Genomic DNA, 14,748 nt, shown 5'->3' with positions numbered 1-14,748 from the left:
TAGTATGCATTTCTCTGTCATAAAAATGGAATTGCTGGGTCATATGTTATGTATGAGTTTAGCCCTAGTAAATAATCCAGTTTTCCAGAGTGATTGTACCAGCAGTATATGAGAATTTCAGTGTTTCTACATCAGGGGCCAGCAGCTTTTTTCTTAAAAGGCTAGATGGTAAGTATTGCAGGCTCGAAGGCCATAATGTCTCTGTCACAGGTACTCAGCTCTGCTGCTGTACCGTGAAAGCATCCATAACATGTAAACGCACGAGCACAGACGCGTTCTAATAGAGCTTTACAGAAACAGGTGACTGGTCCATGGCTGTAGTTTGCTGACATCTGCTTTTTTTCACCAGTATTTATCTTTAGAAGACATTAAATTTTTTTTTTTTTGGTCATTCTGCTGGGTGCTTAGTGATATTTCTTTGCATTTATTTAATTTTGAGTAAAAGTGGAACCCCTTTTTATATATTCATTGGCCATTTGGAGATCCACTTTTGTGAGGTACCTGATCTTTTAAATTCCTGACTAAAACAAAATCCTATACTCATTAACGGTCACTCCCAACCCCACTTAGCCCAGCCCCTATCAACTACCAGTCTATTTTCTGTCTCTGTGTACTTGCCTGTTCTGGATATTTCCTGTAAATGGAATCATATGAGACCTTTTGTGTTTGGCTTTTCATACTTAGCATAATGTTTTCGAGGTTCATCAGTATTGTAGCATATATCAATACAGATTTTCCGCAGCTTATGATGGGGTTCTGTGCCACTAAACCCATTAAAAGTTGAAAATGTCTTAAGTCAAAAATGCATTTAAGGGATGTCCTTGGTGGTCCAGTGGTTAAGACTGCATTTCCACCGCAGGGGATGTAGGTTCAACCCCTGGCTGGGGAGCTAAGATCATGCACGCCATGCAGTGCAGCCAAAAAAATAAATAAAAAATAAAATGGTATGCAGCGTAAAAAATCATATACCTTAAAAAAATGCATTTAATGCCAACCATTAAAACTTAGCCTAGCCTACCTGCAGTGTGCTCAGAACACTTAAGTTAGCCAACAATTAGGTAAAAGCAGTTCACACAGTCTATTTGATAATGAAGTATTGAGTATCTCATGTAATTCATCGAATACTCTACTGAAAGTGAAAACCAGAATGTATGGGCATAGAATGGTTATATCAGTTTTTAACTCTTGTGATCACTGCAGCTCACAGGGCTCTAGGGCATGGGCTCAGTAGTTAAGACCCACAGGCTTAATTGCCCTGCAGCTTGTGGAATCTTCCAGACCAGGGGTTGAACGTGTGTCCCCTGCATTGGGACTGTGGGGTCTTAACCACTGGATGACCAGGGAAGTCCCTGGTCCATTTACATTTAATGTAATTAGGCATGTATTTGAGTTTTGATCTATTTGCTATCTTAATATTTGGCCTTTCAAGTCTTTACTGCTTTGGTAGCTCTCTGATCTATTCAAACAGAAATTGCCTATAATTTGTTCAGCATTGTTGTTCTTGGCGGGAAAGTTGGTCTGTGATAACATAGTCTGCCATTCCTGGCAGTGGAAAAGTCATTACTTTCTGCATTCTTTAATGCCTTTTCTCCTGTGCTTAGGAACCGCCCAGGAGTTCAAGAAGCATTTTGAATTGCCAATTCTGAAGGGTCGAGATGCAGCTGCCAGTGAGGAAGATAGGCGTGTAGGAGAGGAGCGCCTGCGGGAGCTCACCAGCATTGTGAATAGGTAATGAGGGTGGGGGTGGCAGTAGCATCTCTTATGGGGTCCCCCCACTTTAGGTCATCAGAATCGCCTCCTTAGCCATCCAAGGCCAGTCCTTTGGGACCTTGGCCTTTGGGGGTGGGATTCTATGAAGAGAGTGGGATGGTGCCCTGATAATAATAGCCACTGAGTAAATGAAGGGGTCTGGCAGGCTGATTTCCTGCTTTCTTCCTGGCCTTGGCCCCTGTGGTCTGGTTTGGTGCCACTTAGCATCCTGCTGAGGAGGTTTTGGTATCCCTTGGAGCATTGTTAGTACTTTAGAAGCTTCCTTTGTCTGTCTCAGATCTAAAGCACCAAGCTTCTCTTCCTACATCCCATAGCTTTCTGTGACAGGTAGTAGTAGATCTGAAGGATGGGTGGTGGTGCCTCGCCAGCTGATGGGGCTTTTTCGATGGGGGCCACATTGCTCAAGGGGCAGGTATATTCTGCACTCCTCTGTTGTAGTTATATATACTTGATGATTTTTATATCCTGAAGAGTCTTGCTTTTGCCAACTGCCACCTCCCTCTCAGGTTAAGATAACAGGAAAGAGAGTCCATGTGCTCTTAGGAGCTGCTGCTCAGGTGCCTGATCTCTGTCCTTCCTGGTCTGCCAGGTCGTAGGGGCAGAATTTAATTGAACCTCGGGCCATTTGGCAGCAGGCATTTGGGCAAATACAAGGAGAAACTCCCATGAAGACTCAATGGTTTACAGCTTCATTTCCGTCAGAGCACCAGGCTTAGTAGAAGACCTCTGCCTTCCTTTGAAGATAAGCTAACATTCTGAAGGAGTAGAGAAAGAGTTGTCCGTCAAGCTAGACCCTAAGAAAGCGTCTCTGTTCCCATGGCTGAGACCCTGATATAGACATCTTTGCCATAGAGCTGATTGAGTGTCTGACATTTGATACTACAAAGAGCCTTGGTCCTTCGGGTGTCAGCTTTTATTCCGGTAGTTAGTGTGGCAATTTTATCAGCCTCTTGCCTTTTTATCTTGTTCTTCCAGGTGCCTGATACGGAGGACATCTGATATCCTTTCTAAATATCTGCCTGTGAAGATCGAGCAGGTGGTTTGTTGTAGGTACTGAACAACTGAGGGGTGTGGAGTGAGTGGGTAAAAGCTCAGCCCCTGAGGTATTGTTGGGCTCTCAAGGTGTCCTCAGAAGGCAGAAGTGTGGTCCTGCAATTCCTGCTGACCCAGCTACCCTTCTTTTTGTTTTTTTTAAAGGCTGACACCCCTTCAGATTGAATTATACAAGAGGTTTTTGAGACAGGCCAAGCCAGCAGAAGAGTTGCGTGAGGGCAAGATGAGTGTGTCTTCTCTTTCTTCCATCACCTCACTGAAGAAACTGTGTAATCGTGAGTTAGATCCATGCCCTGGGGTCCTCTGTCAAAGTGAGCAAGGAAGGTAGTTCAGCCACCTTTACTGAAACTTGTCTGTAGTCTTCACGGAGGCCACATGTGATTCTAACCCTTCCCAAGGCATAAACTCATGCACTAGATCAGACCCTTTGTTTTGGAAAATTTAGCTTATCCTTGCTTGACCCGTGTTTGATACTTGGAGTATACAAGACTGTGCATGAGAGTGTGTGTGCACAAGTGTGCCTATAGAATGTTGGGTGGGGGAAAAATAACAAACTTTGCCCTCTCTGGTATAACTCCCCTCTTGTTGGGAAAACACAGAACACACTAGTGAGCAGAATTGTCTACTCATGATCCCAGGTGGCACTGCCCACACCCTGGGCTTTGGAAACAAGTCTGGTGCTGAGGAAGGTTAAGTTTCTAGAGGATGTTCTAATGAACACTGAAATGAAACTTCTAAACACAGTGTAGCTGGCATTTTGGAGGTTTTTTTTTTCTTTCAGATCCAGCTTTAATCTATGACAAGTGTGTGGAAGAGGAAGATGGCTTTGAAGGTACCTTGGACATATTTCCCCCCGGTTATAACTCCAAGGCTCTAGAGCCTCAGCTGTCAGGTGAGTCCTTTCCTGCCAGTCTTTGGGCCCCTCTGGGAAGAGAGACAGGAGGTTGTCTCTTTGTGCTCAATCTATTCCATCTCAAGAGTAAGAATCCTGGCCACTGGGATAGCGCATTGGGGGCTGATAGTTGTTGATCTCCTAGGTAAGATGCTGGTCCTTGATTACATTCTGGCGGTGACCCGAAGCCGCAGCAGTGACAAAGTAGTGCTGGTGTCCAATTACACTCAGACATTGGACCTCTTTGAGAAACTCTGCCGAGCCCGAAGGTAGGGAAGAGCTGTCATAGGGATACCTCACCTACTGTATTCATAGGAAAAACAGGTGTTTGGGTTGGTGGATGTGGGCCAAAATGCAGGCACAGGAAGGACTTTCCAGATGTTTGTTCCTTTTTTGCTCCATGTCCAAACAGAATAGCCCCTGTTCCTTCAGGTACTCCACAGGACGGTCCTCGCCCCTTAGCTCCTTGCCAATCCCTTTGGGAATTTAGGGTTTCAGGTTATATATGAACAACCTTCAAGAGTGGTTGGTTCTATCTCTTCAGTAGCTCTGGCTCCAAGGACACTGTACTTACTTCTTTTTTTTTAATTGGAGGATAACTGTTTTACAATGTCATGTTAGTTTCTGCTGAACAACAATGTGAATCAACCATAAGTATACATTCCCTCTTAAACCTCCCTCTCCCTCATCTCACCCCTTTAGGTCATCATAGCACCGGGCTGAGCTCCCTGTGCTATAGAACAGCTTCCCACTAGCTATGTGTATATATGTCAGTCAGTTTGTCCAACCCTCCCCTTCTCCCACTGTGTTCTGTTTACTTCTTGATTTGATCTTTGGATCCCCCTTTAGGTACTTATATGTTCGCTTAGATGGCACGATGTCCATTAAGAAGCGAGCCAAGGTTGTGGAGCGCTTCAACAACCCATCGGTAAATGCACGGCCACTGTCCCCATGCTACCAGTGCAATAACATGAGAACTAAGGGTTGTTAATTTATAAGGGGCCTCTGCTTTGGGGCCTCTGCTTTTGGGCCTCTCTTTTTTTTTTCTGGTGGATATGGTAGGGTTAGGCTAATTGGTTTATGAAGGCTGTGCTGGGAACTGAGCTTGCGGGCTAATAAATTGGCTGGTAGGCAGGCAAACTGGCAGTCCACACGTGAGAGAACAGTTGGTTGGTCTGAGTAAGATTCTTAATTTGGGGTATAAGCAGTTCTTTTTCTTCTTTTTCCAGAGTCCTGACTTTGTCTTCATGCTAAGCAGCAAAGCTGGGGGCTGTGGCCTCAATCTCATCGGGGCTAACCGACTGGTCATGTTTGACCCTGACTGGAACCCAGCCAATGATGAACAAGCCATGGCCCGGGTCTGGCGTGATGGTCAAAAGAAGACCTGCTATATCTATCGCCTACTGTCTGTAAGGATAGTGGTAATGTTCAGAGTAGTGGTGGGTCATGGAATAAGACCTTCAGGATCACCTTGGGTGTTTCTCATTGCCTCTGTGGCCCCTCTGCCTGTAGTGGTGAGCAAGGTATGGACGTAGCCTGGAGCCCTTCATTCTTCTGCTCTCTCCCCCCTCTCTACCCTGTTCCTCAGATCCTTTTTGCTGTGCTCTGGATGCCTGTAGATAATAAACTCCCCTATGCCTTCATGATTTTCACAGGACACTTGCTTTCTTTTAAACCTGATTTCTTCTGTGCTGCTTGCCTTGTAGTCTTCTCACATTCCATCTTGTGGGTCTAAGTGGTGGTATTGGCATTCTCCAGGTTCTCAGTGATCACTCAGACCATCTATCCTATAGTACCTCTTTTGAAGCTCATGTTGCCTTAACTACCCTCTTTTCTTCCTTGCTACAGTTATCTACCTTCTGCTGTTTACCTAATTCGTTAATAAGTTTGGACACCAGCTCAGTCTTCATTACTTCAACTCCAGCTATCTTCCTGGTTGACTTCAGGGGCCATGCAGTTTGCCAGCACTCTAGCCTTCATGTTTCCTTGACCTCTACATCTGTTTCAACCTAATGTCCTTAGTTACTACCTGCCCCAGTTCCTCCCAATCAGGCTTGACTTGCCTTACTATTCAGCCCGATCCTCCCTGTGCATCCTTTCTGCCACTCTTCCCCTAATACCTAGTCTTGGATCATTACAGCTGTTTGCAGCTTCTGCACCAGATAAAACTTGGCATTTTTAGATTGGCACTACCATAAGTTCACATTCTCCATTTTGAACTGGATTGTATCTCATTTCCTTCAATAGCCACTTCAAGTTTTTCCCTCAAGTTTCCTCCTAATCCTGTCTTTCCTTCTTTCTGCAGAGACTTTGTCTTCTACCTCACAGAGAAAATGTAGGCTACCAAACTTAAATTCTCTCGCCTACCTTCCTCTGTTCTGTCCGTCTCACATCTTCTCTTTTTTTTCCATTCTCAAACAAGAATCATTTCCTTCCTTTCTACTTGAGACTTACCATTCCAGCTCTGCTCTAGACCCTTTCCCCATTCTTTCCTTTCTTAGTTGATCAGTTTCTCCTTTATTTCCCTGATGTCTATGAGCATGGTCAAGTAGCTCTCACCTTAAAAATGTTTCTCAACCCTCTCTTACATTGTAGTGACTACCTAGGGTTATTTTCCATTCATTCACTGTCAGATTTTCCCAAAGCCTAGAGATTTAATTCATCTCATCTCCTACTCACTAAACTCACCAGTTTTGCCACTGAATCTGCTTTCAGGGTACTGTTGACTTCCTAATTACTAAAACAAGAGACTCTTGATTTTTCTTCTTTGTGTGTCTGACACTGTTTACTGGCTGCAGATTTTAAAATTCTATCACCTACTATATATTTCTACTTGAATGTCTTGAGTATACCCTTCTGAATTTTGTCACTTAATGACTGTTATCCACCCAACCCAAATATGAGTATCATCCTGTGGACCATTCTCTGCTTCCTAACCAGATTCCAATTATCATTGATTTTACTTTCTCAAAATGTGTCCCCCCCCCCTTTTTTTTTTTGAAAGGGCATGCATTTTATTTTTAAAAAATTAATTTAATTGGAGGCTAATTACTTTACAATATTGTGGTGGTTTTGCCATACATTGGCATGAATCAATGGCAGTTGATTCCATTGGGTGTACATGTGTCCCACCATCCTGTCCTTACTCTAATCTTCCTCACCATCCCATGCTAAAGTCAGTCATCTCCCACTTGGATTTTGAAGCAGCATCCTAATTCTTTACCTTTGGCCTTATCATAATCCATTCTTCACAACTACTTCCAGAATGAGCCTTCCAAAAATTCTAGTTTTGCTTTGCACTTTCAGGACAAGGCCAAGCTCTTTAGCCTAGCATCCAAGTTTCTACAGTATGGGACTTTCTCAGTCCCAGCTCTTTCCCTGCTCCTACCATTCTCTAGACAGGCCTCCAGTAGGCCAGGCTTATTGATTTTGTTATTATGTCTGGAATGGCTTCTCTTCTTTCTTTGTAAACCATCTATTCATTTTTCAAGATTCAGCTTAAAGATAATTTTTACTTTCAAGCTCTTCAACATTATTTCATGCTACTGTCCCTCCTGTGGGTCGCTGGGTATCCTATAGAATTCTGTCATGTACCAGTTAGTTTATATGTCTGTCTGTCTCTCTGACTAGTCTATGAGTTGAAGGATAGGGATCATATTGATTCTTCTTTGTATCTGGTGTTAGCATAGGGCCTGGCATGTCATACCCAAATGATATTTACTTGAGTGAGTGAGACTTGGGCTTGGTGTGGAGGTCAGATAACGCTGCTGCAGATAAACCTCAGCTCATCCTAAAGAAATTTAGCCAGGCCCTGAAACCCTCCATCGGTACAGAAAATATCCTGGGTGGGCAGACATGTCCAAATTATATTCCTAAAAGATAGACTAGGAAAATGGGCTGAGGTGATCAGCCCATTTTGAGCCATATTGAGGCAAGACTCTTCTCATTCATCTCCCCTTCTGCGCAGCTACAGTTTCAACCCCTGGGTTTTCCTGCCCCCTATGTGTGGAGGTGACTTAGCCCTGGGCTCCACCTCTGCCCCCACCCCACAGGCAGGAACCATCGAGGAGAAGATCTTTCAGCGTCAGAGCCATAAGAAAGCACTGAGCAGCTGTGTGGTGGATGAGGAGCAGGATGTGGAGCGACACTTTTCTCTTGGCGAATTGAAGGAGCTGTTTACCTTGGATGAGGCTAAGCTCAGTGACACACATGACAGGTGGGTGGGGTGCCTCTGCTGGCCATTATCTCTGAACACCCTGCACAGCATGGAGCTGGGACCCACAGTAACCACACTTCTGTCCTCTGCCCCCAGGTTGCGCTGCCGGCGCTGTGTCAACAACCACCAGGTCTGGCCACCCCCTGACGGTTCTGACTGCACCTCAGACCTGGCTCAGTGGAACCACAGCACTGATAAGCGGGGGCTCAAGGATGAGGTACTCCAGGCTGCTTGGGATGCTGCCTCCACTGCCATCACCTTTGTTTTCCACCAGCGTTCCCATGAGGAGCAGCGGGGCCTCCACCTTTAACCAGCTGGTCTGGTGTGTAGCTGTTAGAGGAAAGAGATGGGAAAAGGGGACTCCCTGCCCAATAGGGCACTGTTGGATTTTGTTCTCTGAGAGAAAATCAAGAAGGGCTGCATGATGTTTGCCCAAAATTTATTTTATAAGAAAAATTTTGGTTAAAAAAAAGAAAGGAATAAAGGTATGAAAGGGACTGAGGCCTGGAAGCAGCATGGTAAGCCCAGCAGAGAGGAGAGGCCTGGTAATGGGCACTCCTATCCTTCACTAAAGCCTGGGTACCTGCTTGTGAAAGGAAAGCAGGAACCCTGGGGCAGGGAAGGGGACGGGGGCTGTCCTCAGTGATTGATGACCACTGAAACCTCCCGGCCCAGTACTGGGTAAGGAACCCAAAGGCTCCAAACCCAGGTGTGGGAATGCCTTTGCTGGGCCCCGTCAAGGCCTCCAGGACCTCAGTGCAAGGGAAAAAGGAAAAAAGAGAAAAAAGGTAGCAGAAAGAGAAAGACAGAATTGGTGCTGGGAGTTCTGGGCAGCCCATGCCTCAGCCCCTGCAAGCTGATGGTACTGAGCATGGGCCTGTGAGGCCTGGGCCCATCACATGGTGCTGACATAATCTGCGAAGGCTTGCGATGAGTCCCACGAGTCGCTAACCACATGGCAGGTGGCCCGGAGCCGCCGGATGGCTTCCCTGGCTGTGACTGCATCCTGGTCCAGCCAGTTCTGGAAGAGGCGCAGGTGACCAAAGGCCCCACGGCCCCAGCGCTCCAGCCGCTTGGCGAACTCCAGAAGCCCATCTGGCTTGATGCAGTTGGAACTGGTAGGGATGAGGATCAGAAACCCAGGAATCAATCCCTGGTCTGTGTCCCTGCAGCTTTATCCCTTGTCATTCCCCACCCCCACGGGTACCTGATATCCAGCTGACAGAGAGAGGAGGATGAATCTTCCGAGAAAACATCTGCCAGGGCCAGTAGGCCAGCATTCCCTGGGGAGATGGGGAGAAATGCTCATGACCTTTACCCCAGAATAGGAAACAAAGGTATCCCAACCCAATTCTGGCTGGAGAGAAGCCCAGTCTCCTAAAGCCCCAGCACAACTGTATCCCAACCCCTGTCTTCCCAGTGGAGAGGTATGTGCCTTCACCCACTGAGTTTCTAGGTCAGAGGACTGGCTCCTTCCCCCTCTCCCTCCTCAGGGCCCTGTCCCCACCCAGGCGGTTCCCTGGCAGCCGGAGGCCCTTCAATGTGGAGTTGCCCTTCATAGCAGCAACCATCTCGGGCAGAAATTGGGCTGGGCGCTTCTCAAACAGACGGCAGAAGGAGAAGGTAATCTCTGTAAAGAAAAATTGGAACAAGTTCTGGTGGCAGCCTGAGAACTGGTGCTGTCCCACCTGTCCCCAGGGCCTTAAAAAGGGTTATAAGCATTTTATAGAGTCCCAGGAGAAAATAGTTTGTCCAAACCCTCAAGCAAGGTTGCAGCTAAGTCAGGATTCAAACCAGAGACTGAGCCTATGTGGAGACTCTCTAGATGGACAGTTCTCCATTCACTTCCTTTTATGCAGGGGTGGACATTAGTGACAAGTCTATGAGGGGGGCCTGATAGCACATTTATCCCTTCCCACCACCATCATTTCTGTCAGCTAGTGGAAGGTAAGAATACTTTCAGGTGAGGTAATTTACAAGTGAATAATTTCCCATGTTTAGTATAGGAATGGTTAGGTTGGGGACTATCTAGAAGGAAGGTGATGCAGGTTCTATAATTTTAGTTATGAGGACGTAAGACTAAGAAAAGAACTATGGCTTGTTGATTCAGTGAGACCATGGCAGTTCTGCAGTGAGGACCAATGAGTCCCTGGGTTCTAGATGAAGAACTTACCCTGAAGAGTCAGATTCTGTAGCAAAAAGAGCACCTCACTCTGACAGTCAGCCAGATTCATGTCGTGGAAGCTCAGCCTCTTTAGGGTTAGGTTATACTCTGGATTGGGACAAAGTTCATGGACCTTAGCTTTCCCAAAGAACAAAGTCCCCTTCTATTCTCTTCCCTTTATCATTCTAGCTGGATCATACCTTTGAGTGTCTGCAACACAAGCCCAAAATCTTGGGGAGATGCAAAGGTGGCACTATCCAGGGACAATTGCTGCAGAGAACCTGAGGCCTTCAGTACAGAGCAGAGCAGTGGGGCTGGCTGGGCTCCCCGTGGAAATCCCATCTCCAGCTGTTCCAGGCAGTTTTCTGGATATGGTAGGAAGAGAAGATTCCAACTGGTTATATCTACTTCACTCCCATTGCAGGTCTCATCCTGTACTTAAGGGATTCACTGAAAAATCATTTATTCATCTACTTGTCCTTGAGTGCCTATATGTGCTGGCAGGATGCTAATACACAGTTTAGTCCTTGCCCTTAACGGTGCTTTTAATCCAAGAAGACTACTCAGACACAAGTATAGTAAAAGAGTATGCACAATGGTGGGCTCAAGTGACACCAGTGGTAGAGAACCTGCCTGCCAATACAGGAGACATAAGAGACGTGGGTTTGATCCCAGGATCGGGAAGATGCCCTGGAGAAGGAAATGGCTACCTACTCCAATATTTTTGCCTGGAGAATCCCATGGACACAGGAGCCTGGTGGGCTGCAGTCCATGGGAGTCACAAAGAATCAGACATGACTGAAGCAACTTAGCATATGCAGAATGGTGGGATATGAGACACGTAGGAACTAAGAGAACATATAACATGGGGACCCATCAGTTCGTTTCTTGGTTCAGACTCCTTTCTGGAGTGGATGTGCCAGTGACTCCCTACTAGGCTAGTGTTGGTCTGAGATCTATCCAACCCATGGTTATCTTGAAAACTGAAGTTCACTCAGTTGTGTCCCAAGTCTTTGTGACCCCATGGACTCTACAGTCCATAGAATTCTCCAGGCCAGAACACTGGAGTGGGTAGCCTTCCCTTCTCCAGGGGATCTTCCCAACCCAGGGATCAAACCCAGGTCTCCCACATTGCAGGAGGATTCTTTACCATCTGAACCACCAGGTAAGCCCATCTTTAAGATTAGCAGGCTCTAAAGGGAACAAATTATAGATAGCCAGGAATGTGGTGGTTTAAGAGACCTGGATTAGAAATCTTTTGCCTGGCCCACACAAATACACCTGCACATTTGTGAGGAAATACACGCACACAAAGCTTCACCTGGTATCTCCTCATCCCCAATTACGTTGCTAGGGGGCCCTGCATTCCCAGGCACAGCTGGGTTGTCCCTCTGGCTGGGGTGGTCCACACGGATAGAGAGGACCCGCAGCAGGGGCAGGGCTCGCACAATGGCACGTGTCAGCTCCAGGATGGGCAGTGGTGAGAACAGGTCACTGAGATGCAGGGCACGGAGGCGGCATCCAGCCTGGACTGACAGGGCCCGCAGGCTGTCCAGTAGACGGAAGATATTAGAGCCCAGGCCTATGGCAGGAAAGACATTAGGTCAATCGTGGGAGTTACATCAGGGATAACATTCAGAGACAACTTCAGATATTGATTACCAAATCTGAGCTCTGGATCAGATTATTTTCAATGATTCTCAATTATTCATCCATTGTCTTGCTTTTTCCTCAGGTAACCAGCCGACTGGTGTCTATTCTACTGGGTCATACCCTCAAGCATCAGTCAGGCCAGAGTCACAAAACATGATAGAATGTGGGGCAGCATGTGGTTGCTAGCTGAATGATGGACCTAAACAGTACAGACCTCTGGACTTTTCCTGTAGGTCATGGGTAACATCTAAAACTAAGCTGGAGAATGACAGTGATCCAACAGGGAATACTTTAAAAGGGTCATTGGGTGGGAATGGGGCAGAAAACCATATCCCACAGAAGGAAGTAGAATCCAGAAAGGTTAGGGTAATTAATGCCACAAAGCAAATAATTCTGTGGAAGCTACACACCTATATCTCTGGACTGAGCAGGCTCCTGTTGATTCATTTAAACCTTAACCAGCCCTAGTAAATAGTTTTGTTTTTTTTTTTTTGCTAGATAAGTCATGGGCAGCAGATCTTGTTCCTACCTGATAACAAAAGCATGGGATGAGAACTGGGGAAATAAGAGTATTGTGAAAATAAAAGGATGGCTACTTAGCACCCAGGCTAGCTTACATCAGTAAAGACTTTGCAGGCAGGTCCTAAACAAGCTAAAAGGTGGAAGAAGAGTGACTGGCAGAGTGAACTTTGCATATATCAAGACCTGAAGGAGAAAGTAGCAGGTTCCAAGAACTGAAAAATTCTCAATTTGGCTGGTGTGTGAAGTATAAGGGAGGGAAGTATTCAACTATAAAGGTGAGCAGGGATAAGAACATGAATGACCCTGTAAGTAAAACTTAAAAGTAGGTGACAAGAAGCCACTGAATTTTTAAATGAATGAGTTACAGATTTGCACTTTGAAATTACTTTGATTGTGGCATAAACAACTATGGTGAGTATGGACAAACTGCTGAAATGATGAATCCAGGTGAGAAGTAATGATAATCTGAATTAAGGATGTGGAGATAAGTGATTCTGAGAGATTGTAAAGATACAATTTGTATCTTTAATATATGTGGAATAAGAGAGATATCTTTAATGTATGTGGAGTAAGAATCCAGGTTTCTTTTGGGCAACTGAATCATCTGTGATGTCACTGAGAACAGAAGGAAGAAAATGAATTCAGCTTGGGGAATGCAGTTTATCAATACTGTGATTCCTAGTTGTCAGATGGAAAAACTGGTCTGGAGTTAAGATAATGTGCTAATGTCAAAATGGGGGTGTCTTGAGCATGGCTGGCCTTTGAAATCAAGGAAATGGACAAAATTGTCCAGGAAATGTAAAGTGGGAGAGCTTTGAGAAACTCTGAATATTAGGGCAAATAATGTCCAGAAAGGGAGAAAAAGTCAGAAATTTTTGAGGTTAGAAGTGAGACTATTACATGAAGAAAATGCAGAATAGTAGATGTCAAGAATATGAGGACTAAGAAGTATATACTGGACTTCGCAACACAGATAGCCTTGGTCACCTCTAGGTCCCCAATGCAGTAGAGGGAGTGTAAGCAAGGCTGAAGTGGCTGTGAGAAGAAGAAAGCACAGATAACTCTTAAGGTTGTCTATGAAGGGCAGGAGAGAATAGGACAGTAGTTCATAAGTAGAATATATGGAGGAGATATGGTGGTAGCTTTGGGTGGATACCTGATCCAGAGAACAGAGGCAGCATTAAGTAGTTAGTGCTTTAAAAGCATGAGTTCTGGAGCCAGGTCACCTGGGTTTGAATTCTAGGTCTATAATCTATCGACTTATCCTGGGCAAGTCACTTGGCTTCACAATTTTAAGGATTAAACCAGTTTTAAGAATATTTAAAGTATGTCAGGCACATAATAGGCAGTATATAAAAGTTCTTATTAAGGCATTTGAAAAACAAGTTTTCCTAGGGAGGTGAGTGTATGGATCCAGAGCACAAGCAGATGAGTTAGCCTTAGACAGGACAGCCATTTATCCCACTGTGATGAAAAGAGTGCAAATGCAGAAGTTTATAGGCTGGTTAACAAATTGAAGGGAGTTCATGTGTGATGGCTTCTATTTTCTCTGTGAAGCAGGTGAGATTTACTAGGAAAGGAAAAGAAGAAAGGATTTGGAAGTAGTAGAGTTAGGAATGGACCTGACATTGCAAACAGGGTTCATATGAGATTGATGACCAGGAATGTATACAGTACACTAATCTGCAATTGTGTGACTTTAGCAGCATTCAGCAACATAGGTAGATTCCTGGGTTCAGTCAGAACTGAAGTTTGGCTAGTTGGGCACAACAAGGTGGGCAAGACCTAAGGACTGTTTGGCAGGTTGCTGGTCTGATCTTTTTTTTTAAACAAGTGTCCCACACCTTTTTGTACAGCTCCTTTGATATGATAGGTAAGAGACAACCTCAGCCCTCTCCTTGGGCCTATATACATTATACTCTCCCACCTGCCCTTGGTTAGCCTACCATATCCAAAGTAGACTCTTCAGATTCTCACTGCTCCTCAGGAACCCCTGCTTCCAACTAGATCAAGCCATAGACCATATATCCATCTTCTGTAGCACTGAGTCTGCCACTAAGTCTCTTCCCTGAGGTGGGTAGGGCCACATCTCTGGCTTCCTGATCATATCCCCTATTCCCCCTGACGGGCACAGCTGGTGCTGCTGGGAAACCAAATCTCAGCCCTCCAGGGCACTCACCATTATAGGAGAGTGTGAGGCTCTCCAGAGACACCCAGGAGCTCAGCAGGTGGCACAGTGTCAGAGCCGCCTCTGTGGAGAGTGGAACTGTGAAAAGCTCCAAGGTGGAAATGCTGCGGAATCGTTGGGAGGCTTCCAGTGCTGGAAGCCCCAGGCAGCTGGGATCTGATCCATCCAAAGCTCCACAAGCCACTTCTCCGATCTCCATCTCTTCCCCATCCTCTTTCTCACCCGCCACAATGAAAACAAAGTCATACAGGTCTTCAGATTCTGCGCCACACCCCTGACGGGTGCGAGCA

At 45.7% G+C, this 14,748-nt stretch overlaps 2 protein-coding genes across 2 annotated transcripts in view; one reads left to right on the top strand and one right to left on the bottom strand.

Moving 5' to 3' along the window:
• RAD54L (RAD54 like) overlaps positions 1 to 8,395 on the top strand; it is a 25,780-nt gene extending 17,385 nt beyond the window's left edge. Inside the window, 9 exon segments of the mRNA NM_001130766.1 lie at positions 1,602 to 1,728; positions 2,746 to 2,820; positions 2,968 to 3,098; positions 3,605 to 3,715; positions 3,861 to 3,984; positions 4,565 to 4,643; positions 4,945 to 5,124; positions 7,768 to 7,931; positions 8,028 to 8,395. Coding sequence (NP_001124238.1) covers positions 1,602 to 1,728; positions 2,746 to 2,820; positions 2,968 to 3,098; positions 3,605 to 3,715; positions 3,861 to 3,984; positions 4,565 to 4,643; positions 4,945 to 5,124; positions 7,768 to 7,931; positions 8,028 to 8,241 — 1,205 coding nt within the window. The 3' untranslated portion in view covers positions 8,242 to 8,395.
• The window catches only part of LRRC41 (leucine rich repeat containing 41), an 18,365-nt gene continuing 11,970 nt past the window's right edge, over positions 8,354 to 14,748 (bottom strand). The window contains 7 exon segments of the mRNA NM_001045873.2: positions 8,354 to 9,046; positions 9,139 to 9,214; positions 9,439 to 9,561; positions 10,105 to 10,203; positions 10,296 to 10,460; positions 11,417 to 11,677; positions 14,450 to 14,748. Coding sequence (NP_001039338.1) covers positions 8,827 to 9,046; positions 9,139 to 9,214; positions 9,439 to 9,561; positions 10,105 to 10,203; positions 10,296 to 10,460; positions 11,417 to 11,677; positions 14,450 to 14,748 — 1,243 coding nt within the window. The 3' untranslated portion in view covers positions 8,354 to 8,826.

The sequence above is a fragment of the Bos taurus genome, chromosome 3 (genome assembly GCF_002263795.3).
Source record: "Bos taurus isolate L1 Dominette 01449 registration number 42190680 breed Hereford chromosome 3, ARS-UCD2.0, whole genome shotgun sequence".
In the NCBI taxonomy this organism is placed as follows: Eukaryota; Metazoa; Chordata; class Mammalia; order Artiodactyla; family Bovidae; genus Bos; species Bos taurus.
This window is presented reverse-complemented; position numbering and strand designations above follow the sequence as displayed.